Here is a 26,501-nt window from a genome sequence, read left to right on the forward strand (position 1 = left end):
TATATTATATACAGCAGAGACATAGCTCAAAGGACTGGAATCCCTAACTTATGTTATCCCATGAGGCCCCAGGTTCAATTCTTGGAACTTCAATGTACCTTCTTTATCATTTAGTGTGTTCCTAGTAGCTGGCCTCCAGCACTGCTGGGATTAAACAACTCTATCACCATCAACATAGCACTTTTATGTTGAATATTCACAGGTTCCTAGGCAGAGTTAGGAAATCTCAATAAAGTTTAAATTTTGATGGAGCCAGAGCGGTGGTGGAAGAAGTAGAGCATTTGCCTTGTATCTGATAACCTAGGATGGACGCAGTTCTATCCCCTGGCGTCCCATATGGTCCCCCAAACCAGGACCTATTTCTGAGTGCATAACCAGGACTAACCCTGAGTGTCACTGGGTGTGGCCCAAACCACCCCCCCAAAAGTTTACATTTTAAAATTTCTACTATCATAAATATTTGAAATATAATATATAATTTGAAAAATAAAGACCTAATTATAGATACAAAATGCAACATTCAAAACAATTAGTAGTTATTAAAATAATTCAATATTTTTGGATGAGCTGATAAAAACATATCTATTTAAAGCACAGAAAATAAAAACTGTGATATAATATTTTGGTAATAAAATAAATATTCTTATTTTGTTATTAATTATTTTACGTTTGTTCTGAAGACTAACCTAAGTGCTTATATATACAGAGAGATATTATTGCAAAGAAAGCAATACATATAGTGTAAATGAATTGGGAAAGTATGAAATAATATATACAATGAGAATAATTTTTATACCACCTTACATTGTAACTTGTAACACTGCATTGTGCATTGTATGTATTGCTTGATTATTTCATGATATATGAAGCTTAATAGATATAATAGTATTTCCTTCTAAAATTAGCTAAATATATACACAGACGATTATATTGCTCAGATGTGTTGCAAATGTGAACATTTTAGTGATCACAAAGTGCCATTTTCACTATTGGTAAATGCATGCAGGATTCATTAGTAGTGCTTCAGAACAATGTAGGATCATAATGCTTTCTCTATGCTCTATGTTTTGTTCCTTGTTATAGCCTGAGTGCCAGAAATATTTTTGCTACCCATCAACTGCTTAGTCAATAAGTGTTAACTTTAACTTGAGTTGTTTCCATGTAGAATGTTTTAAGAATTTTCTCATCTTCCACTTATCCACTGTTTAGTGGAATTGGTTCTAAATTAACAGAATTTTGTGTACTAGACCCATTTGTCTGTGTTAGAGAAAGTACTAACTTTTCTCGCCTGCCAGAGTCTTCTATAATGCCCTTACTGTTGTTTCCTGAGAAAACTGTATTTATAGAGTTTTGTAGTTTCATCTTCTATCATGGTTAGGAATAATTCTGACTTACAGATCTGAATGGCACAAAAATGCCTTAGAAGTTTAGGGGACTATCAGGAGACACATCTCTCCACCCATGTCTAAAAGTCCCCTCCAACCAATTTTCTCTCTTCCCAATTTGACTCTTATAAAAGGACACTCGCCCTATCAAGCCCATATTCTCCTTTGAACACATATGTTTGCTTGCTTGATTTTTACAATCTGAAGAAGCCCAGGTTTTCTCTTGAGCATGCATGCCTCTTTCTTTACCATCACATATTTTTAAGTGAATTTTGTTGACTAAAAACAATCTTGTTTCACTATATATATTTTATATTTGGGTAACTAAACACATATATAAACGCATGCAAGATTCATTAGAAGTGCTTCAGAGCAATGTAGTATCATAATGCTTTCTCATTGCTTTATATATATATACGTATATATATATATATATATATATATATATATATATATATATATATATATATATATATATATATATATATATAATGTTGAAAGAATCTATCTAGTCTATATCCAAATCGGACTTTGCTAAGAGTTAATAAACTCAAACAGGTTTGTAAACTCTTTTGCTTTTGTCTCTGGAATTTAATTTATTAACTCACTTCAGTAACAACAGCCTAGACTTTCACTCACCTGAGTTCTCAGCAGAGGCAAGTCATCAAAAACCCTCTAGGAAGTGGCTAGCCAAAGGGCCTGAATTAGGGGCACCTCCCCACAAAGAAGATCAAAAGTTATGTTCCACCAACACAGAGACACTGAGAAATGGTTGAATGTGTTCTAAATTAAACTGCCCTGGTGGTAAGCAGAGATTTGCCAAAATCTTTCAATTAATCACTTTTACCTTCAGGGCAAAGTTAGACCTCAGAGTATTTCAATAGGCTTTTATTGAAACAGGGTTATTTCAGATATTAAACTATGTTGCACAAAGTAAAAATAATGTTATTTTTAAGTTGCTACTCTTGTTAAATTAAAGTTGGCAAGCATTCTTGGGGTCTGTATTGTGTCTGTGTATTTGTGTATGTGTGTGGCTTTTTCTTGTGCCATAAGTTTTCATTGATTTAAAAAAAGGGAGAAAGGATGAATTAGGTGGTAAATATATTCATAGGGTCATTTTATTAATAATGTTATAAATAATAGAAGAAAGATTTTAAGTGTATAATTCTCTGCAATACAATTGAGATATTTTTTCCTACATCTTCAGCAGTAAGTTAATTAGAATCACCTGCATTTCCTTGGGTGGACACCAAATGGATTACAAACAAAAACAGATTAAAATAGCTGCTGGAACTCATGGCATACAGATGACAAGATTCACAAAAAGGACAACAAGGCACTGAAAATGTTCGCTTTTGAAATAATTTTAGAGGAAATTTAGCTCTTGCAACTTCTCTGTAAAATCTGCTTGTAAGTGTTTTGCTGAAAGGCTAGAAAAGCTTTGTTTTTGATCCCTTGATGAGTGAGAGAAATGTTTAAGGAAGATCACTTTACAGAGAGATTCAGGCTGAAATGCGATGACTGCGATTTAAGCCAAGCCAAAAATTACAGTTCAGAATGAAAGAGGAGGGACGTGGTTTGAGAATCCATTTTCCCACATTCCTGAATCTCAATCATCCCAGCCAATGTTTTTTTTTTTAAATCTCCAGTGGAAAACAATGAGGTCATTTTGTTTAGATATTAAAAAAATAAATAGAGTGAAGGAATTGAAAAGTAATAGAGAAAATGTATGAATTTCATATCAATATCTATTTCAAGTTTGATAGGATCAAAAGTTAGACTTTATGTAACTATTATGACTTCATCACAAAATGAGCCGTTTTTGGTGTTTGTGTTGTTTGTATTGGTTAGCCTTTATTACAGGTCTTTAAGTTATGAAAGAGTTTTCTTTAACTTTTGAAATAGTTTGCTGCCAAAGTTTTAAAAAAATGTGTGTATGGGTAGAAACTAGATTGTTCCTCTAAGGTGCAAGCTTTCCTTGTAATTGCTATCTTATGGACTTCGAATTTCTTTCAAGACTGCTGTTTTTACCTTGCTGTGGTGGCCATCCATTGCTGTCTGGACCTACTACAGTTATGTTGGTATATTTGCTTGCAAAATACCAAATAATACTGGTAAACTAAATTGGACATCTTATCCCAATTATTTTTATTTGGGGGAAGATTTCTGGGGGGGGCACACCTGGGCACTTAGGGGTTACTCTTGGCTCTCCACTCAAAAGTCACTTCTGACAGGCTTGGGGATCATAAGGGATGCAGGGAATCAAACTGGTGTCTGTTCTGGATAGGTGTGGGCAAGGCAAACAGCCTACCACTGTGCTAATGCTCCGTCTCCTATTTCTTTTTTTTTTTAAAGACTGAATATCAATATCAAGACAATGATTTATTTATATCAGCATGATCAACACATAATAAAATAATGGAGCTGACATGTCAAAAAACAGGGTTATAAGAAGTGAATCAAATATAACCTACAATAACCAGTATCTTTCAGAAACAGTTTTCATTCAAGATAGTAGTCATTTAACTAATAATCAGAATCACTTTGAATAATATTTTTCTTAAAGACTAAGACTAAGAAAAAAAGAAACATGCAAGTGAATTTATCAAAGACTATTTTCAGGTACTTTATTTCTCACTCTTGAGGAATTTTCTCAGTTATCTTTGGTCTAATCAAATCAGGGATATTGGGTTTCCTGGTGAAATCTCATAGGCAAATGTGAGATCTTTCTTAATTTGAGGTATTTCTGGAATGATCATAAGACTGCTATAATATTATAACTTTTATTTATGTCTACTCTTCTGCTGACTTCATACTGTTAGGGATCAAATTTCTAGCTGAGTTAGACAAATATGACTCTTACAAATCAATGTGCAAGATGTGAGGGAAACGCATGGGGTACTATCCTTAGATATCAACTCATTTTATCCAGGTATTACTCAAGGTCTACAAATAGCTTTCTACATAAATCACACTAGCTACATTAATTTTCCTTATTTGTCTATTATTTAATAATGCATAAGTAAAAGGCATGATTTTAAAGGCAGTCAATCCAGTAGTAAAAATAAATTAATGTCAGTTGAATTTGTTGTATGAAGGTTACTTGCAAGAAACAGCTTCATTCAAATTAAAAGTAATAAATAATGGAAATTTTGATCTAATTTTGCTCATGATTTGCATTTTCAAAAGACTGTTGATATTCTATTTTCTACATTTGGAAATTTTAGAAGTTTTACAATTAATTTGAAATATTACGAATACACTCAGTAAACATAAGGGCAAAATTCAGTTGTAAAGAATGATAATACACATTAAGGAGGGACAAATTTTGTATTTATGGTAACATTTCAAAAGTCATAGTGACTCTCCTCTACTTATCTTGAAATTCATTATCTTACATTGAGAAAAACTGGAGAGGGGAAACTAATAAAATGAATTTTTTAAGTTTCCAACAGTGTTAATTGTACACAGGAATACTTAATAGTAGTTAAAAGCAAGAAGCCAAACCCTCTCTCAGACTCAATATACAAATAATTATGTTAAAGATACATAAAGGCACAAGTGGTGTAATCAAGAACCACTATGAAACCATCACTAGTAACATAATTAGCACAATATTTTGTCCAGTTTAGTCTTCCAATTTTCTTAGTCTTCCAAACAGAATAGAACTGGTCAACGGATTAGGAATTGAATGAAAAAAATATGACTTCAATGATAGATAGATAGATAGATAGATTATAATGATAGATGATTGATAGATAGATAGTAGATAGATAGTAGATAGGCAGATAGTCAGCTGAATAATAACTGACACTCATAAGCATGAGCATATATTATATCTATGATTATTTGGTTAGTATGCTTGTGTTCTAGTAAATAGGTTAAGCAGTTCATCTGCTAGACAGATGATGAATGAGAAGAGAGGATTTGATAGCGATCCTAATCATCTAAATGTTCTATGAAAAGTACTTGGAAAAGAAATCAACATTTCTTCTTCTAATTGAATGTTCTCTATGTTTTAGAGAATATCCTAAGTCTCATACATCATTTTCTTTATTTTTTCTCCTTCAACTTTAGGAGTCTTAATTTGAATCTGTAATTTTCTCCTATCTAGACTCTGTTATATGAAGTAATGGAATGACTCACTTATTAGCATCATATTTTCCAAGGAGTTTTCTCAGGAAGGAAAAACATCCCTCTCTACATAACTTATTTTAGCCTAGCATTAAAAAAATCACTACTTTATTTCCAATATTTTTATTTTTAATATTTATTTTGAATACTTTAAGAGGACAACTTTTTCTATGTGAATCTACTATGATAAATGGGAAAAATTATTCTAAGTTAATTTAACAAAAAAGGACTATTATAATCAAACAAAAATAATGAAGAAAAACTTAGCTTAAAATTTGATGTGTTGGGGTCAGAGCAGTGGCTCAAGCAGTAAGGCATCTGCTTTGCCCGAGCTAGTCTAGATTGGACTGTGTTTTGATCCCCTGGCGTCCAATGATCCCCCAACCGAGGAGCGATATCTGAGTGCATAGCCAGGAGTAACCCCTGAGCATCATCAGGTATGGCCAAAAACCAAAAAAAATTTTTTGATGTGTTAATAAAAAGAATTAAAATTGATCATAACAACTTTTCTTTAAAATAAGAATTTTTTATAGTTAAGACACAGGTTACCCTATTTTTTTTTTACAAAATTAGAGTTGCAGACATAATTAATGGTAAATACTTATAATTTAATTCTGGTCATTTATATCTCATGTAGCCACATTAAATTATATATTACCATCATCAAAATCTAATGAATCTGTTTTAAGCATTTAAAGTCTATCTCTCATTATATATAAATGCATACATATATAAATACATATAGTATTGCAGCTTCTTTAATTCAAATTGCTAAATTGGAAAAAAAGTAACCAGATTCTTTTTTCTCAAATTCCCAACAAAATAATGGAAAAGATATGTTGATGGTGGAAAGAAAAAACCAACATGATGCTGAAAACAAAAAAAGGTACCATCAGTAGACCATAAATAGAAATTCCAGGAAGACAGAAAGCAGATGTGATCAAACAAGTAGAGAAATGAGAGCAGAAGAAACACCATTCCCAGACACCATAATTGGGCACAATTCTTTCCAGGGATGTCCTAGAGAATATCCAAACTTGAAAGTTTACAAATAAAAGGAGCAGGGAAATCTTCACAATGGAAGTAAATAAAGAAATTCTCTAAACATTAGAACTCTGGTTCTCTCTTCATTTATGCTGGAATTACTTGCATCAGTTGTTTTTAAACGGAGAACAAGTTCTGTAAACATAGAAGAAAGGATTCTACTATCTGAGTGGAAGGTAGCAACAAATGAGGTCCATTCTTTACCACACAATTAGGGAACTTCATCCAGAGCAAAATAGTTTATGTATTCCATATCTAAGGAAAAAGTTCTTTTACAGGATCATTATTGAATCTGTAGATTATGGTCTATGTTCAACCCATTCATCCTACAGGAACCCTTCACTAACTTTGTCTATTTAAGATTGAAGTCAATTGGGGTAGCTCATGACACTGTTCTAATTAATTCAGATAACCATAAGAGCAAATTTTTGAATAACTTCTTCCTTAAATTCTAAAAGAAGAGAAAGAGAAGTAAATAAATGGATATATCAAGCAAATTGCATAAAAGAATGTTTTCTGATAATAAGGTCCTCGATATAGATATGCTAGGTGAAATTTTTATTTCTTCCAGGTTTGAGAAAAATAAAACACTTTGAAAAATATGAAACTAGAAAGATAGTACAGGAATTAGGTAACTTGCCTTGTAAATCTTCAACCACTATGCCATCTTCACACTGTATATAGTTCCTGGAGCAGTCAGGGCATACTTCTGAGCACAGAGATTTAAAAAACCCTTGAGCACTTCCTGGGGTGGTTCCAACCTGCCCTCAAAATACTCCCAAAAGGATAAATAATTGAGAACCTAGAGATTTAGCTTAGATAAAAGTGTATGTTTACTTATTCAATGGCCTGGGTTTGATCTCACATTTTAAAAAAGAAAGGGAAAAAGCTATTGATGGGAAAATATTAAGATCAATTTTTTATCATAGTCAAACATCAGGGTTGCTAAACTATAATGGATTATTTTCAAAGTTACAAAAGCAAGAGATTAAACAATTTAAACAAATAGTCAAACTAACAATTATTAAATAAGAAATTTACCAAGTAGATATTATATGGAAGATAATACTTCTTAAAAATAAATAAATAAATAAATAAATAAATAAAATGTGCCTTGAAAAATTATAAATTGGCAAGTCTCTTGTCTTGCACATGGCCAAAATGGGTTCAATCTTTGTATCACATATGATTCATGGAGCACAAGGAGTAATCCCTGAACACAGAGCCAGGAGTAAACCCTCAGCACAGCTGAGTGTGGCCCTCAAAATAGTGGGGGAAAATCAGTGCAAAAAAGTAGAACAGAAATAAAAGAAAATAGCAGTAACTTACTCTTAGAGCTATATGGTAGTTATAAGTTACATGTGATAAATTATTCACAACTACATAAAGACTTGGTATTACAGTTGCAATAAGCACATTTCAGCTCTACAGTAAACCTCCCTATTCGCCTGTACTCCTGTTTGGAACAGTAAATATCAAGAGTCTATTATTACATGTGGTTCTTTTGGGCACTTCTAACTTAAGGAATTAACAAACCTTGAAAGGAAAAAGAAAGCAATACAATTTGTCTTCTGGGAAGTCCTCATTCATGAAACAAAATTTTAATGTTGAACCCAATAACACTTTTTTTCTAAGAATAATAAATATTCACTAGTTGATAAATTACAAAGCATTTATAAAGGTTAAAAATAAAATATAAATTTTGAGAATCCAAGCAAAATGTAAAACAAAGAAAAGATTGTAAAGAATGAAAAAGAAATTAATAGTAAAATAACTGAGTTTCTTATTTACATATTCCAGAAATAATTGAAGAATTGAAAACTAGATATATACTAATAACTTCAATATCAAAATGTAAAAACTAAATTTGTAAGTGATATAAACTCTGAGACTACTAAACATTTATTTTTTTTTCTAATTGGGGTTAACTATCATCCAAAATTAATAAACATAACCATGATATAGTAGCATAAATTGAATTATGAGAAATAGAAATAGAATTTTTAACAAGTCTTTAGACAGTCAATGGAGTAGGTGCTCATTTTCATTATATAAAATATGTATGGTTTCAGCGTTCACTTTTCCTTGGAAATTTTATTTGCCTCTATCATTAAAAAGGACTACCTAAATTGGCTATATTGAAGTCAAAAGATCATAATAGAAAATAAAATTGTTTTGTTTTGGTTTGATTTGGTTTGGTTTGGTTTTTTGGACCACACCCGGTGACACTCAGGGGTTACTCCTGGCTATGTACTCAGAAATCACTCCTAGCTTGGGGGACCATATGGGATGTCGGGGATCAAACCGCATTCTGTCCTAAGCAGGCGCCAACTGCTCCGACCCCATAAAATTATTCTTGATTGACAATCAGAATCTTCTCAACAACAAAGTTCGGGTTGAGGTAATTCCTTTAAGAATGATCATCACTCAAAAAAAGTGAATAGATAAATAAAAGAATATATATGAAGCATGATAACCATCCATTGAGACAATAGAAATTATATTTGCAGATTCAAATGATATCATACATTTGGCCATTGAAATAAAGTGTTATATAAACATAAATCAGCAACACAATATTGAAAACATTTCAGTTTAGGAGAGGAAGAATAGATATGAAAGGCACAAAAACATCCTCATAGTCAGCATTAAAACCCAAGCAGGGTGGATCTTCAGAAAGACTAAGAACTATGCAACACTCTTTGAGGGATGTCTGAGTATGCCTGTCTGTGTTCAGTTGCTCTCGCCAGGGGAAGAAGCCAGAAGTCCAAAGTATTGCAACAATGACTCTCTCTGCGGTAGCACCGGCCTCTTAGGAATTAGGAAGATCCATAAATCTCAGGAGCAGGACAGTTTGTACAAAAATCTCAGCCCACATTTCAGACTCCAAAGGTTCAGATTTATTTTGTTATGTCCCAGAAAAACAAAATAGACTTTAGAGCAACTCCAAAGCAGGCACAAACTCCACATCTTTTTACTTGGTTCATTATTTTGGCTACCATGTATGGTACCTAATTTACAGCTCTAAACTATTTTTAACAAAACCTTCTGCACTGTTAAAAACTGGCCATATTTTGGCAGATAAGCCAGTCAACTCTGGAAACATTACTAGTCTCTAAGATTTCTTTTTGGAAAGTGTTTAAGATTTATGGTGGGAATTACTCATGACAGCTGCATTCTTTCCAGTGGGTTTAGAACACCATTTCATCTAATAACTCCTAATTGTGTATCTCTTCTAAGTCTAAGCTCATTTATAGACAGTAGATAATTACTTAAAAATTCACTTCAATAATACCTGATCATTTTTGTCATTGCTAAAACACCATTTTGAAAACAGACAGTTGAAGTTCTTTTTTTTTTTTAAGTAACATTTGGGTGAATATAAATACCTACAAAGACTTATTTCACTATTACTATTAATGTCTGACCAAAAAAATTGTAAAATGATAGTATTTTTATTACAGCAGTAACATGCCTTTCAGCAGTCACAGTTAGAGTCTTTTTTGAAAGAAGTATCTTTCAATATGATTTTTATTCAAAATCACCTAAAAATCCAATATGGATACCTTAAAGACATTGCTCATTTAGAAACTATACAGGGTCTAATTATATTTCCGAAATAAGTAGCTTTCTATCCAGTAAGCATACTGTGGTTGTGAAAAGGATGCCCAAATCCACCAATTTACATTGGTTTGGCTTGGCATAACTTTCAAAGTTCTTGGAGCCATAAAAAGGATGGCACGTGAACGATTGTAATTTGGCTAATATCCCCAGGACTTTGGGTTTGCTATTCTGTGAACCAAAGGAAAGCAGATCAACCTCAAGATGTTACCTATATAATTTATAACTGCTAAAATTCACTGATATGTTCCAGATTACTTTTTGCAAAATGTAATCCCCTCCTTTTAATATATACTTAGTCATTTTCTTTCTATTTGTATAATTTAAAAAGTATGCTAGCAGGGGAGCTTGAGCCATTCAAAGCAGGAGCCACTAATGTCAAAGATTGGTATCCTTCACAAGAAATATGGTGTTGATATCACTGACTCCAGAGAACTTGGAAATTGTGTCAAGTTAGATTCAAGTTGCATCTAATACGTTATGCTTTACTCCCTCCTTCTTTCTGGTTTCTGTAGTAGGCCGCAAAGCAGTTTCTCTGCTATGACTTAGTTCTGTGACCACAGTGGTGGCACGGATCAGAGTTACCCTGTCTGTCTCCTTTCCAACCTTTTTCCTTTTATCCCAAATAAAAATTGGGTTATTAATTTGGGATGAGACTGCTTTGTTTAAATAGTAGAGCACTTTTAACTTGTTCATATGTAATATAACCAACCCATTCTGTACTTTCAAATGTTTCTTATTACTCAACTTAAAAAATAAGATTCAGAAAAATATAAAAGACTAAGGGGCTCTTCATATGGCATAAATTTAAATCTATGTAAAGGAATAGTTTGGGGATAGCATAGAAATTCAGTAAGTGAAAGTCAGTTTACAACTCTAGAAAAGGTATGCATTTTATTAACATAAAAGAAAAAGTCATAACTTCATAATAGAAATAAATTTGACTTTATGTATAAAAAGAAGTGTGAGTATTAAAAAGTCATAAAAGGTATTCTTTTTTGTAGTAAAACTTATTGAGATTCAAGAACTTTCATTTAGTATTGATTTTTAATAAAGTTTCTATGAATATAAAGACAAATTAAAATATAAAATAAAGTAAAATTTATTTTATTTTATGTAAATATATCTAATTGATGCATCCTCTTTAATTATTATACTAATGGAGGTTATCTGATTTATTATTTATAAAAATATATTAAGAAACCAGTGATTGGGGAACATACCTAGAATGAATCTGACCCAGATGTAATTCCTAGCAGCACGGTTTCCTCTTTTCCCTCTGACACTGAAAGTATAACCCTAGAGGACCCCAAGTACCTCTACAGGTGTCTCTCAAGTCCTCCATAATCACTGGTATTCCTGTTCTCATAGCCTGAGCAACATCACATTCTCAGGTCAGCCCTTACATTGAAAATTCCAATGAGGCCCCAAAGTCTTCTAAGAACTGGTGGGAGCCTCCCTAAAATAAATTAATATTTTACATTTGGAAATGTAGAGCTAATACTTCATAGAAGTCTCTATTTTCTGAAATAATATTTACGTAAGATAATTTCAAAGCATATGAAAATACAAGGGGACAAAGTCAACAACAATTTTATTTGGTCAAAATTTATCTGTTAGAGGCATTATTCACCATAAATTCTTTTTTGCTAAGCATCACAGAGCTGCTGCTAGCAGTGACTTTTACATTGCCTAGCTCTCTGGGAGACTAGAGACATCTTCGGATATGCACCTTCCACTAAAATTATGTTGTCATAATTTTATGACATAGTTTATGAACTATGACACTTATGAATAACTGAATGATATGAATAATAAATAATTTATTTTTTATTTTCTATGTATTTATCTATTTGATAGCATGACCATGATAACAACAAAATGTTATAGGCAGAAAGATATGTGAAAAATATGTGGTTGCTTATCTAAACTAACTATAGGATAAAACTAAGTTCACTTTTTTGATAAGAACTTTTTATTTAACCTCCACAATCACAACCTGTATGCATGTCATATACTAGAGATAATTAAACCTGTATAAATATGAAATAAAAAATTTTATTTCATAGTTAATTATGCTAATACATTCCACGTGCTAGTAATTATTGGTTAAAATGAAATGAAGGTAAGATAAGGAGATAAAAGAGGCAAGAGGAGGAGAAGGAGAGGAGGGCAGGGGCATGGAGGATGAGAGAGAAAAAGATAAATAGAATAGGATAAAAGTAGGAAGAAATAAGGAAGGAAGGAAGGAAGGAAGGAAGGAAGGAAGGAAGGAAGGAAGGAAGGAAGGAAGGAAGGAAGGAAGGAAGGAAGGAAGGGAAGGAGGGAGGGGGGAAGAGGAAAGAAAGTGAGGGAAGAAGGGGGAAAGAAAGGGAGGGAGGAAGGAGGGAAGAAAGGGAGGGAGGGAGGGAAGGAGGGAGGATGGAATGATGGAGGTACAAATAGGAAGGAGAGAGGGGAATGAAGGAAGTAAGGAAGGAGAAAATGATGAAATAAAGAAGGAAATAAGGAAAAGAAATGAACAGACACTTCCTCAAAGAAGAAATACAAATGGCCAAAAGGCACATAAAAATTATCCATGTCACTAATCATCAGGGAGATGCAAATCAAAACAATAATTAGGTACCATCTTACACCACAGAGACTGGCACACATCGCAAAGAACAAGAACAATCAGTGCTGCCGTGGATGTGGAGAGAAAAGAACTCTCATTCAATGCTGGTAGGAATGTCATCTAGCCCAGCCCTTATGGAAAACAATTTGGAGATTCCTCAAAAAAATGAAAATTGAGGTCCCATTTGATTCAGCTATACCACTCCTAGGGATATACCCTAGGAACACAATACAATAAAAATATTCCTTCCTCACACCTATATTCATCACAGCACTTTTTACAATAGCCAGACTCTGGAAACAACCAAGATGCACTTCAACAGATGAATGGCTAAAGAAACTGGTACATAAATCATGGAAAATTATGCATGCAGCTGACCTAAGAAGGGCGGAACAGTTCGATTCCCAGTGTCCCATATGGTCCGCCAAGCCAGGAGGGATTTCTGAGGGCATAGACTGGAGTAACCCCTGACATTCACTGGGTATGGCCAAAAAAAAAAAAAAAAAAAAAAGGTGGGGGAGAGAGGGAGAAAGTTCAAAGAAAATGAGGGTGGGAAAAATAAATTGTATATGGAAGAAAGGAAAGAGGGAGGAAGAAAAAAGGAAAAGAGGAAAGTATGAAGAAAGGTATATAGGGAAGAAGGAGGAAGATGAACTTTGGATTAACTTTTCTTCAAAAAAAGATGTGTACGTGGCTCAGTGGTAGTGAGTCCATAGCTAATACAGCACTACAAAAAACACTACTAGATAAATAGGCTTTACCACTCATATACATATATATGTTCAAGTATTATCTATTATATGAATAATTTTCTTCTTCATTCTCAAGTATACTTCCTGTGTTTTTTTGGGAGTGAATATTATTTTTATTTCATTTGTTTGGCTATCTCTCCTGGCAGTTCTTGGTGACTCCTCCAAGCTGTTTTTTCCTGAGTTACTCTCCGAGTAGTTCAGAATTTGATGTAGTGCAGAAGATAAACCCTGGACCTTTGTATGCAAAGAATAAATTTAGAATTTTGAAACATCTGGCTCCTTGGGATGGATTTTAAACTACATTCCAGATCCCAAGGCCATGGGTTATCCATACACAAATAATGAAAAAGAAGAAAAAAATATTCATTTTTAAAATGCTATTCACAATGGTGCCTCATAAAATCAAGTATCTTGGAGTCAACTTAACTAAAAAGGTGAAAAATCTACACAAAGAAAACTACAAAACACTGCTTCTAGAAATCACTTCTCAACGCATTGCACTAATTTAATGCAATCCTTGTAAAGATACCCATGACATTTTTTCAAAAGTTTACCTCCAAGAATATACCTCCAAGAATAGTTAAAACAATTCTTGGCAAAAGAAGATGGGAGGCATCACTTTCCCCAACTTCAACCTATACTTAATAGTATAAAGTGGTAGTCATTAAAATAGCATGGCATTTGAATAAAGATAGACCCTCAGATCAATTGAATAGTCTTGAATATCCAAAGATAGACCTTTAGGTACATAATCAGTAAATTCTGGGAAAGGGGCAAGAAATACAAAGTGGAGCAAGAAAGCTACTTAAACGATGTTGTTGGGAAAACTGGTCAGCAACATGCTAAAATGTGAATCAAGGCCTCTCTTTAATGTCATGCACAAAAGCAAATAAAAATGGGCTAAAGACTTTTATATCAGACTTGAAACCATAAGGTACACAGAGGAAAATGTTGGCATGATAATCCATGATGTTAAAGCTAAAAGCATCTTCAAAGATGAAACACCACTGACCAAGCAATTGAAGCAAAAATAGACAAATGAGATTACATTAAATTAAGAAGCTTCTACACCTCTAAGGAAATGGTGACCAAAGCAGTGTTCAACTATTCTTGGAGGTATATTGTTCCTTATGAATTTTATAAGTGTTTGATCTCTTTTTTGGAAAAATGTTATGGGTATTTTTATAAGGATTGCATTAAATTAGTGCAATGCTTTGAGAAGTGAATTCTAGAAGCAGTGTTTTGTCGTTTTCTTTGTATAGATTTTTCACATGTTTAGTTAAGTTGATTTCAAGATACTTGATTTTATGAGGCACCATTGTGAATGGAATTTTAAAAATAAATACATTTTCTTCTTTTTCATTATTTGTGTATGGATAACCCATGGCCTTGGGATCTGGAATGTAGTTTAAAATCCATCCCAAGGAGCGAGATATTTCACCATATTTCACCCAATACTGATGTAATAAGGGGTTAATCTTTAAGATACACAAGTTACAGTTAGAATTTAACAAGAAAAACAATATAGCCTATTAAAAATGAGAAGAACAAATGAACAGAAACTTCTTCAAAGAAGAAATGCAAATGAAAAATGCTCCACATCGTGAAACATAAGGGAGATGCAAATCAAAATAACAATAAGATATCACCTTACACCACAGAGACTGGCACACTTAAAAAGAACAACTAGTACTAGCACAGATGTAGGGTAAAGAACTCTCATTCACTGTTGGTGGGAATACAGACTTGTTCAGCATATCTTTTGGGGTTTTTTTGGGGGGCACACCTCACAGCATTGAGGAGTTACTCATGGCTCTGTGCTCATAAATTTTTCCTGGTAGGCTCACAGAACTATATTGTATGCCAGGGATCCAACTTGGGTTTGCTATGTGCAAGGCAAAGGCCCTACCAGCTGTGTTATTACTCCAGCTCCTTGTTTTCCTTTTTGGAAAACAATATGGCTATCCTCAAAACACTAGAAATTGAGCTTCCACAAGGCCCAATATTACTGACCCTAGACTATACAATAGGTGTTTCAAAACACAATGCAGAAAAGCCTACTGTACTCTTTTATTCAATGCAGCACTATTCACAGTTGCCAGAATATGGAAAAAAAAAAAGTGCCCAAGAACAGATGAGTGTATAAAAAAACTATGGTACATCTACATGATGGAATACTATAAAAATATTAGGAAAATTAAATTATGAAATACATGAATGTATATGGAGAGTGTTAGGTGTGAAATGAGCCAGATAGAGGTATAGATAAAAAATAATCACACTTGCTTGTGAGATAGAATAAAAAAGATAGTTTGGTTTTCTTATCCAAATATAAATATAATAGAGGTGAGGCCCAGGAAGAAAGAAAGAAAGAAAGAGAAGAAGAAAAGAAAGAAAGAAAGAAAGAAAGAAAGAAAGAATAGAAAGAAAAGAAAGAAAGAAAGAAAGAAAAGAGAAAGAAAAAGAAAGAAGAAAGAAGAGAAAGAAGAAGAGAAGAGAAAAGAAGAAAGAAAGAAAGAAAGAAAGAAAGAAAGAGAAAGAAAGAAAGAAAAGAAAGAAAGAAAGAAAGAAAGAAAGAAAGAAAGAAAGAAAAGAGAAGAGAAGAGAGGAGAGAGAGAGGAGAGAGAGAGAGAGAAAAAAAGAAAGAAAGAAAGAAAGAGAAAAAGAAAGAAAAGAAAGAAAGAAAGAAAGAAAGAAAAAAGAAGAAAGAAAGAAAGAAGAAAGAAAGAAAGAAAGAAGAGAAAGAAAGAAAGAAAGAAAAAAGAAAGAAAGAAGAAAGAAAGAAAGAAAGAAAGAAAGAAAGAAAAAGAAAGAAAGAAAGAAAGAAAGAAAGAAAGAAAGAAAAGAAAGAAAGAAAGAAAGAGAAAAAGAAAGAAAGAGAAAGAAAGAAAGAAGAAAGAAAGAAAGAAAGAAAAGAAAGAGAAAGAAAGAAAAGAAGAAAGAAAGAAAGAAAAAGAAAGAAAGAAAGAAGAAAAAGAAAGAAAGAAAAAAGAAAGAAAGAAAGAAAGAAAGAAAGAAAGAAAGAAAGAAAGAAAGAAAGAAAGAAAGAAAGAAAGAAAGAAAAGAAAGAAAAGAAAGAGAAGGGAGGGAGGGAAGGAGGGAGGAAGGAAGGAAGGAAGGAAGGAAGGAAGGAAGGAAGGAAGGAAGGAAGGAAGGAAGGAGGAAGGAAGGAAGGAAGGAAGGAAGGAAGGAAGGAAGGAAGGAAGGAAGGAAGGAAGGAGAAAAATAGAATAAAAATGTCTGCCACAGTGAGAGGCTGTGGGTGAGGTCTGGGTGAATGATGGGAGGGAAAGTGGGGACATTTGTTGGCAGAAAATGTGCACTGGTAAATGGTACATCACATTACTGAACTCAATCATGAACAACTTTGTTTTATTTGTTTTTTGTTTCTGGGTCACAGACGGTGCAGCTCAGGTGTTACTCCTGGCTATGCGCTCAGAAATCACCTCTGGCTTGGAGGACTTTCTGAGATACTAGGGATCTAACTGTGGTTCATTCTAAGCTACCATGGGCAAGGCATACACCCTAACGACTGCTCCACTGCTCCGGTCCCAGTCATGAACAACTTTGTAACTGTAGCTCACAGTGATTCAATTAAAGAATTTATTTATAAAGAGAGAACCCATGCCACTTAATGCTCTTGTATCATTTAATTAGATTAAAATTATTTATCATTAATAATCACTGTGTTTCAAAATTAGCTCATTATTATTAGAATATTGAAGTCGCATCATTTAGGACCAGATAAAAAACATTCTTTTCTAACAAGAGTCACTTGGATAATTTTAATTTCACTTCCAAGCTAAGATGGGCAGCGTGTAGATGTGTCTTTCCCATTGTACCAGGTCACACCATATCATTTCATGAGCCTTCTACAGAGTGCAGCCTGGATATTCCCCACCACTGGTTTGAAACAGAGAAATTTATTTTCTTTTGATAGAAACAGATATTTGATGATATATACTAGTGTTTTCTTCCTATAGCTATCATTTTAAATTTATTAGCATTTCAGTTCTAATATGAAGAATAAGACATGTTATTTTATTTCTAGGTCTGGAAGTTGATGGAATATATCGAGTTAGTGGGAATCTGGCAACAATACAGAAGTTAAAATTTATTGTCAACCAAGGTAAGTGATGTTTTCATTTCAGACAGTTTTTCAGTAGTTCATCTCTAAAATATATCAGGTACTGTATTATATTTTTTGTGAATATACAATGATATAAGTTTGAAAGGAAAAGGAAAAAGTTGAAGAAATTAAGCAATTAATGTCAGAGAGGTAAATTATAGCTAATTTACTTGAAAAAGAGTAGATATAAATGAAGGAAGTAATAACAGATTGTGTGAAATATTTAAGTGGAATGTGGCAAAATAAATGGAGAAAAGAACAATTAAATATTAGATAAAAATTTTAATGAATGCTGGCAAATGTAAAAGTTAAAATTGCTTGGGGCGGGAGAGATAGCACAGCGGTGTTTGCCTTGCAAGCATCCGATCCAGAACCTAAGGTGGTTGGTTCGAATCCCGGTGTCCCATATGGTCCCCCGTGCCTGCCAGGAGCTATTTTTGAGCAGATAGCCAAGAGTAACCCCTGATCGCAACCAGGTGTGGCCCAGAAAACAAAAAAAAAAACAAACAAAAAGTTAAAATTGCTTATGTTAGATGTATATCTCATAGGTAAGTTAAAGAACTAAGGATTAAAAAATGCATACATTATTTACAAATTATTAAATAATTGGAAATAAAACAATGAAATGTTATTACACATCTATCATACTGTTTTAGATTTACATATCTAAACATTGATAATACCAAACACTAATACACATACATATATTTAACATACTTATGAAATGTACTCTTTGGTATTTATTTAGTTGAGTTCTAGCATATCCACCTCCAAACCTGAACACAGGTTTTGCAGTTTTATTCATAATTTTATTCATGATTAGTTTTATTCATAATTAGGGGAACTTTAAAGCAGCCATCTTACAAAAATTAATTTAATTAATTAGACAAATTGGCACATTCTATCATGAGATATAATTTAGTGATAATTCTTACTAAAATAATGAAAAGAATTAATGAAATTTCTACTTTTAAAGATTATTTATTATATTATTCCTCACATATTATATTCTGGAAAAGGCAAATATATGGAGAAAGAGAAAGTCAAAACAGCAGCAAATTTGATGTGTAAGAAGGGTAAAAAATGATTCTGAGTGTCATAAAAATTTGCTTGATACTGTAATGTTTGGTATATTATTACATACTTCTCAACGTATATATATATACCATTGGAGTGTGAAAATCAAATTTTGTTAATAATTAGTCTGGAGATACAATGTAATGCACAGGTTAAGGCTCTTGTCTTGCATTGGCCAATCCCATTTAGATTCTCAGCACAATAAGGTCCTCTGAGCATCACCATGAGTGATCCCTGATCACGAAGTCAGGAGCAAGTCAAAGCACCACCAAAATAATGCCCCCCTAAATAAAATAAAATAAAATAAAATAAAATAAAATAAAATTAGTTAAAATAAAGTTTAATATTAGTTCCACATTAAACTATACATATAGTAATGAAGAAATTTAATAACAAAGAAAATATTTGTGTTGAGGTCATTAGAACTAGAGTTTTTGTTCCATTTTTCTAAAACCTTTAGGTTTTAGAAAGAGCTATTTCATTAATAATTTAAAAGTGAATAGTTAGAAAATGTTAAAGAAAAACCAAGCAACTGAAATATCTTAGAGTAATGTTATAATTCATTTTAAGATATAAGGATTATATATGTGAGATATTAACCCAGGCATGCTTCTTGTGTCCTAAACATTTTAGTTAACCGTATGTGCACTTTTTCATTTCAGTATAAACATGTGGGAAAGAATGGGAGGAGGGTGGCAGAAATAAGTCTTGAAATATTTGTTAGGAAAAAACATTGGCATTTTCTTTCTATTGTAACTGATTCATACAAATTATTCAATACTGGCACTTTTCCTTTAACTTTATAACAGTCTTTGTTGTTTATTTTCATCAGCATTTTAGATGGACTTCACAATTTGGTTCTAGCTTGTTTCAGGTCTTTATAACTTGCTTTGCAAAACATTCCTACTTGCATTTCCTTATTAATAACATTTCTTCATTTTATGTAAAGTTTTCCCCCTTGTCCCTGGTTTCATTTTATTGTATTTCACTTATCAACAATCAACTACCTTTCAAAATTACTATTTGTAGAGGACTGGAGAAATAGTGGGAAGGACAAATCACTTGCCTTTTCTGTTTGAATTCCTGAGTTGTAGGTGCCATCAAAACTGCTAAGGTGACTCTCGTGGACCCCAGTATTAATGGGCCCAACAGATCTACATGGGAAGGCCTGAACATTAAACCATCTGGTTTAGTTAACTGATCTTTGAAAGTAACCCCAACTCCCCCTGAGCATTTCTTAAAAGTCTCCATATAAACTTATATATGTTTATATAAATATAAACTTACAATTAAGATATTAATGGAGGAAATCACAAGTACAAAACTTTTATTTCAATATATTCTTATAATTGTCAAATTTTGTTTTTGTCATTACTCTCCTTCTGTCCTACACTTTAAATTAAACTTTACCATAGAATTGTATAATGTACAAAACATAGCATATTTAAGACTACATACTATTTAAGGTTTCAATAATTTGTTGAGGGCTAATAAATATATTCTTAGCCAAAAGTAAAAATGTATTTGTGTAATTCTACACACTAGATTTTTGGTATTTCTCTGTCTTACCATACTTACACAAGTTCCTGCTGGTACATCTCAACTGAAACTTCAAGATCCAGGTTATAAATAGTTTCTTCCAAGAACTTTGCAAAATTTTATGTTCCTATCATACTGGAAAGTTGAATTTATATGGACCTCATCTAAATTCTGAAGTTCGATTTAGCATAAGACTTAGGGATATAATGTTGTCTTTCGTAAGTAATATATAAAACATTAAGAAATTATATTTCAGAAATGTTAAACTTTGAGAACTTTGGGACTTAAAATAAAATGGGATACTAATTTAAATATCTGTCTCTTCAATAAATTTCTAGGTATCCAAAATGTAACATTGAGATTATCTTTGTTATTTTTTTCTATGAATTAGCAACAGTCCTGAGATTTTAATACATATAGTTCTTAATACTTAACTAATTTTAATATTAATATTTGTTAAGCAATATGTGTATTGAACATAGAAGTATTAATATGAGAAGCATTAAATTCACTTTCTGTTCAACCCAGGTTGAACCATTCTTTCAAGTGCTGACTGTGGTACTGTTGGTCAGATAGCACATTTGCTATTTATGAATATTTTTATAATTGATAATCCCTGCAGCTTTCATACTTACTAGTGTGCTCTTATTTTTATTTATTTTGTTGTTATTGTTTTGGACCACATTCATCAATGATCAGGCATTATTCCTGGATCTGCATTCAGAAATTACTCCTGGTGGTGCTCAAAGACCAAGTGGGATGCCAAGGATAGGACCTGTGTCAGCTACATTCCAGGCAAATGCCCTAAAATCTGAGCTTTAGCTTTGTCTCCATAATGTGGCCTTTCTGTTTCAAAATTATCGCCTTCCTTTTTGGACTAAAAAAAAAAATTTAATTCATTCCTATTGACTTTACTTTACTATAAACTTTATTTCTTTCCTATTGACCCACTGGGCTGAAGCAAAGTGCCTCCCTTGTGGCTAAAACTTGGAAAATTATCCCCAGCCTCATTTTCATTCCTGTTTACAACCAACTAAAATCATCTTGTAATATATTTCATGCTGAAACCATATCCTGATTGGGATTCTAGACAGCTGGGCAACACATTTCTTCTACAAAGAAGAAATCTCAAAACAGAAGCCATTCTAGAAACAAACACTGGTTGCATTTCCTGCTTTTTCAAAAAAAAGAAGAAAGAAAAAAAATCATGCTCAGCAGTTTGAAAAGGCAAAAAAAAATCTGCAATGAAAATATGAAATCTGTCCATCTTTTTTTGCAATCCAAACTTCAGAGTACTCTGAGGCTGTGTAACTGCTCATGTTTCTATGAGAGTTGACAATGTAAAGCTGGACAGAGGCCTGAGTTGGTATCTGGTAGCAGAGAATTGTCAGTAAACTGTCTCCCTGGTTTATAGCACTGTCAGAATTCAACACAGTGAACACAAATTATGCTGCATTATGACCTTTGATACTCATGATTTTGTCCAAGTTGTGTGGTAGAGTTTTTTAATTAAATGAAAAGTAAATACATATACTAGCTCTCTAAAATGTTGCTAATCTGGTTATTTGTTTAATGAAATGTCTGGAGTGGACCAGTAATTTTGGTCTGTATCTTCCACTGTCTTTATCCTGGAGTCTGATAGCATAGCTGACTTGCCAGAGATTCCATGCTGGTTATAAAGAAACTGAATGTATACATGTGGTCTCAACTCTGTGTGTGTAAGCATATGTTTGCAAGCATGCAATAGAGTGATGATTCAGTGAACTTTTATCTTTTACATGTACACATTAATCATTGTTTTCTTTTTAGAAGCTTATAAATTTACATTTTTCAAAATGAACAAGGCCTACCCACCATTAGGTTAGACAAATGAAAACTGATTTGAAGGATTTTCAACAATAGTTCAATTGCAGTTCATGAATTTCACTAACTTTCTTGAATGCTATATCATCAGCAATTCTAAATACACCAGTTGAATGATTCAATTTGTTTTGGTTTTCTATTTGATTCACTAAATCAGGAGGAATTGGATACCCTTATTATACTTCCAGATCAGATGGCATACACATTAAATTCAAAGAGATCACTTTTGAAAGCATTTCCTAATTATAACTAGGGATGATAATAATAATATGTGTTATTGTAAAATAGCTAAAATATTTTCATAATTTATTATCTGTGCCAGGTAATGAAATGTTTTACTTATACAAATTAATTTAGTACTTCCTAGTTTCCCATGGGATAGCTATTTCTATCACTTCCATTTTAATGATTAGAACCAAAACTCAGATGTTGCGTTAGATGTCATTAGTTCATTCAACAAGTGAAGATTTATTATTACCAGATCTAAAGTCCCTTTGAGAATCTACACTTCAGACTCTATCCTGAAATACTGTTGTGATTCTGAATTTTCACCTCTTAACTGTTTTCATTTTTATATAAGTAGAGGTCAATTTTGCATGCTTTGAACATATTAGTGACTTTATATTTATACTATTTATTTTTTATTTCTATTTATTTTTACTTTGCTATTCAATGTTTATAAATGATGCGTACCACCATAGGTATGATTAAAACTGTTAAGGAAAAATACCTGAGGGAAGTACCAAGTATTATAGTTATGAAGAAGTCTGAGACTCCTATGCTCCTCCAACTTTATGTATTGTGTGGACCAACTACTTTAACAAAATATTTTGTTGCAGCCTTTGGAAAGGCACTGGAGTCTCAATTTGCAAGTTTATTGTGCATTCATGAGTAGTGCTTGTTGCTGTGTGTTTTGTCTGGTGACAGCTTTTAGTGACATTTCGTTGATGCAACCCTTCCACTCTTTGAGGGCATCCCCCAAAGAAATGTGGTCCATGACCTTAGATGTCAACTTGTCATAAGCTTGTGCCATTGTGTTGATTTTTCAATATGATCTGTGTCCTGATGGTTTTATTGCATGGATTTTCTTCTGCAAAAAAAGTAACTTAATCATGCAGAAGATAATACAACTATCAAGAACTTTTGACAGTGAATGTTGGAAATCTCATCAGGTTCAATCCCCCTTCTTTCTCATATCAACATTATGGCTTGGGCTGCCCATCCAGGCTTACTGCCAAACTCCAAATTTTGTTCAGAATAGCTTTATTGTTACTTATATATACTTTCACCTTTTAAAAATGGACAATGCTTACATGCTCTCTTGAAAATATTGGTTATTAAGCTCCACAAGCCTAATGTACTAATGGTAGAGCTTTGAATTACTGCAGGCAGAACTGGGAATTTTATAGTTGGTTATTTTCTTAGTACACAATAACAGACACTCTCTAGAACCATTTCTCCTAACTGGAGACAGTACCTCTTACCAAGGTATAGAATTGTTTTCAATATATTGAAAAAACTAATTTCAGGAAGATTCTTATGGAATCTTCTTTCACCTTTTTCTCATGCAGAGGAACAAAATATAAATGCCATAAAAAATTTACTTGGTCAAGAATCCTAATATAGGGGCCGGAGAAGTAGCATGGAGGTAGTGTGTTTGCCTTGCATGCAGAAGGATGGTGGTTCGAATCCTTGCATCCCCTACGGCCCCCCGAGCCTGCCAGTAGCGGTTTCTGAGCATAGAGCCAGGAGGAACCCCTGAGCGGTGCCGAGTGTGACCCCTCCCAAAAAAGAATCCTAATTTAATATGTGTGAATGTGTGCATATGATTTTGTTAACTGGAAAGCAACTTTTCCCCCAATCTACATAATTTGCATATCATTCTAGGTTTTAGTGATATTAAAACCAAAATAAATAGTGGCCTAAAGAGATATTTACTCATTTTCAATATGCAAATCGTTAACTAATAATATTGAACTGTTACAGAAACAGTTTTGTGTTATGAACAATATTTAACCTACTTTATTAGACTTATACCATGAAGTACAGAAAAGAATTATCTCAGGTAGATTTAACTTTCCTTATTTTGTGCAGCATCAAAAATTAAATAAAAGAAAAGGAAAGAAAACGTGAACAATTGGCACTTTCATCATGAAATAAGCAATTGAATGAAACAAAAAGATATCTAGAAAAGGTTTTGAGAACCCTAGTTCTAGTTCTTATCAAATACTCCTTGTATCAAATACATTTATTTTTCTATTAAGTGAGTTTATATTATTACCCTATTTTTTTAAGATGAGATATTTACTTAAGTATCCTTGCTCTCACTGACAACCACAACAGCAGCAAAAGAATGCTAGTTAATACTTCTAGTCTAAAACACAGTATCAGTTCATTTATTTACATCAATATTAAACCATCATACTGAAGAGATAAGGCAGTGGGTAAGGGACTTACTTTGCAAGTGGCTGACCTGAGTTTAATCGTAACACCACATATTATCAGGACTGATCCCTAAACAGAGAACAGGAGTAAACCCTGAGAATGGCAGGGGGTGATCCAAGAATCAATAAATATAATATTTATTGTCAGTCATATTTTATAATTTATGTACAAGTAACAATGAGCTGAATTAAAGCTGTGTTAAGACAATAAGAGGCAGAGACCATTTATAGAGGAGAGAATACAGCTAAAAATGAGGGGCCAGAGACATAACACAGTGGGAAGGGCATTTGCCTTACATGCAGCCTACCCGAGTTCGATCCTAGGCATCCCATTGGTCCCCAAGCCTCTCAGGAGTGATTTCTGAGCACAACACCTCAAGTGACCCCTGAGAGCCGCATGTGTGACCCTAAAATCCAAAAATTAAAAAAGAAAAGAAATTACCTCCTTACCTTGCATCTCTGCTATTTGTTAGTCAGCCAAAAATTAGTTTAACCTCAATTAGGTTCTGGATTTTCTTATATTTTATTAAATAGATCTATGCATACATATACTCAAGGAAACCTTCAAGGATATTTATAAAATGTTACCATCATGGTGGCCGGGACAATAGCACAGTAGCAGGGTGTTTGCCTTGCACGCCACTGACTCAGGACGGACCTCAGTTTGATCACTGGTGTCCCATATGGTCCCATATGGGGGACCAAGCCAGGAGCAATTTCTGAGTGAAGAGCCAGGAGTAACCCCTGAGCACCACCAGGTGTGGCCCAAAACCCAAAAAGAATTAATCAGTAGTTATTAAAAATTAATAGAAACACATATCAAACTTACATCTGCTATAACGGTTCTTTATAACATTAGTTCTCATCCCTGACTATATTTCAGAATTGCATTGGTTATGTGCTGCTATGTAAAAATGCTGCAAATCAGCAGCTTAAAGCCACATGCATTTATTATCTCCCAGTTTTGTGAGTCTAAAGACTGGACATGGATTAGCTGAACCTTCTATAAAGCTACAATTAATGTGTTGCCTCTGGGTGAATCCTCATCTGGATGCTCAACTGGGAAAAGTTCTACTTCCAAGATCACGCAATTGTTGGCAGGATGCAGTTTAACTCGAAGACTCTGCATTATTGGCTGTTGACCGTGTAGACATCTCCATAGGCTAACTCACAACATGACAGCTTGTTCATCAAAGCAACAAAAGAGATAAACTGGTAGCCAAGGCAGAAGTTATAATTCTCTGTATAACCATAATATTTATATATTATCACATTTGTTGCATTGTGTTTGTTAGAAGCTTATTGCAGTCTATACCCAGATCTTAGGGGATATGATAAACAGAAACACATGAACAGAAACATATATCTGAGTCTTCTTGAAGATTGAGCAAATGGTAAAACTTTTTATAAATAAAATATTTTAAATATCATCACAAAAACATTGATTTAAGAAATATGGTGTTGAGATAAAGTACATATTAAAAATAATTCCAGGTAAATTGACTCTGTGCAGTTTTGGAGCAACTGAAGAGATCTAATTAGTTTTATTATGGTTACCTAGGGGATACGATCTAGAATTCACAGGACATATGAGGTTTATCTCTGAGGGAAGTAGAAATAAGGCTGAAGAAAAAATACAATGGAGAGAGCATATGCCTCACACACAGTTGACCTGGGTTTGATCCCTACCATCCCATAGGCTTTTCTGAGCACATTCAAGAGAGAGCATTTAATGGAGAGCCAGGAGTAAGTGCTGGGCACCACCAGGTATGGCCAAAAACAAAACAAACAAAATAGAAATAGATTTGGAATTCCTTTGGGGATTAACCAATTTTCTATTCACAAGAGTTAGAGATAATTTCATTTAGAGATAATATTTTCTATTTACCTACTAGTTGA

General features: G+C 33.2%; 1 protein-coding gene across 1 annotated transcript in view; it reads left to right on the forward strand.

The window, feature by feature from the left end:
• The window catches only part of ARHGAP15 (Rho GTPase activating protein 15), a 723,932-nt gene that overhangs the window by 447,424 nt on the left and 250,007 nt on the right, over nucleotides 1-26,501 (forward strand). The window contains exon 10 of the mRNA XM_049773571.1: nucleotides 17,602-17,679. Coding sequence (XP_049629528.1) covers nucleotides 17,602-17,679 — 78 coding nt within the window. The remainder of the gene's footprint in view (nucleotides 1-17,601; nucleotides 17,680-26,501) is intronic.

This window comes from Suncus etruscus, chromosome 5, assembly GCF_024139225.1.
Source record: "Suncus etruscus isolate mSunEtr1 chromosome 5, mSunEtr1.pri.cur, whole genome shotgun sequence".
Taxonomy (NCBI): Eukaryota; Metazoa; Chordata; class Mammalia; order Eulipotyphla; family Soricidae; genus Suncus; species Suncus etruscus.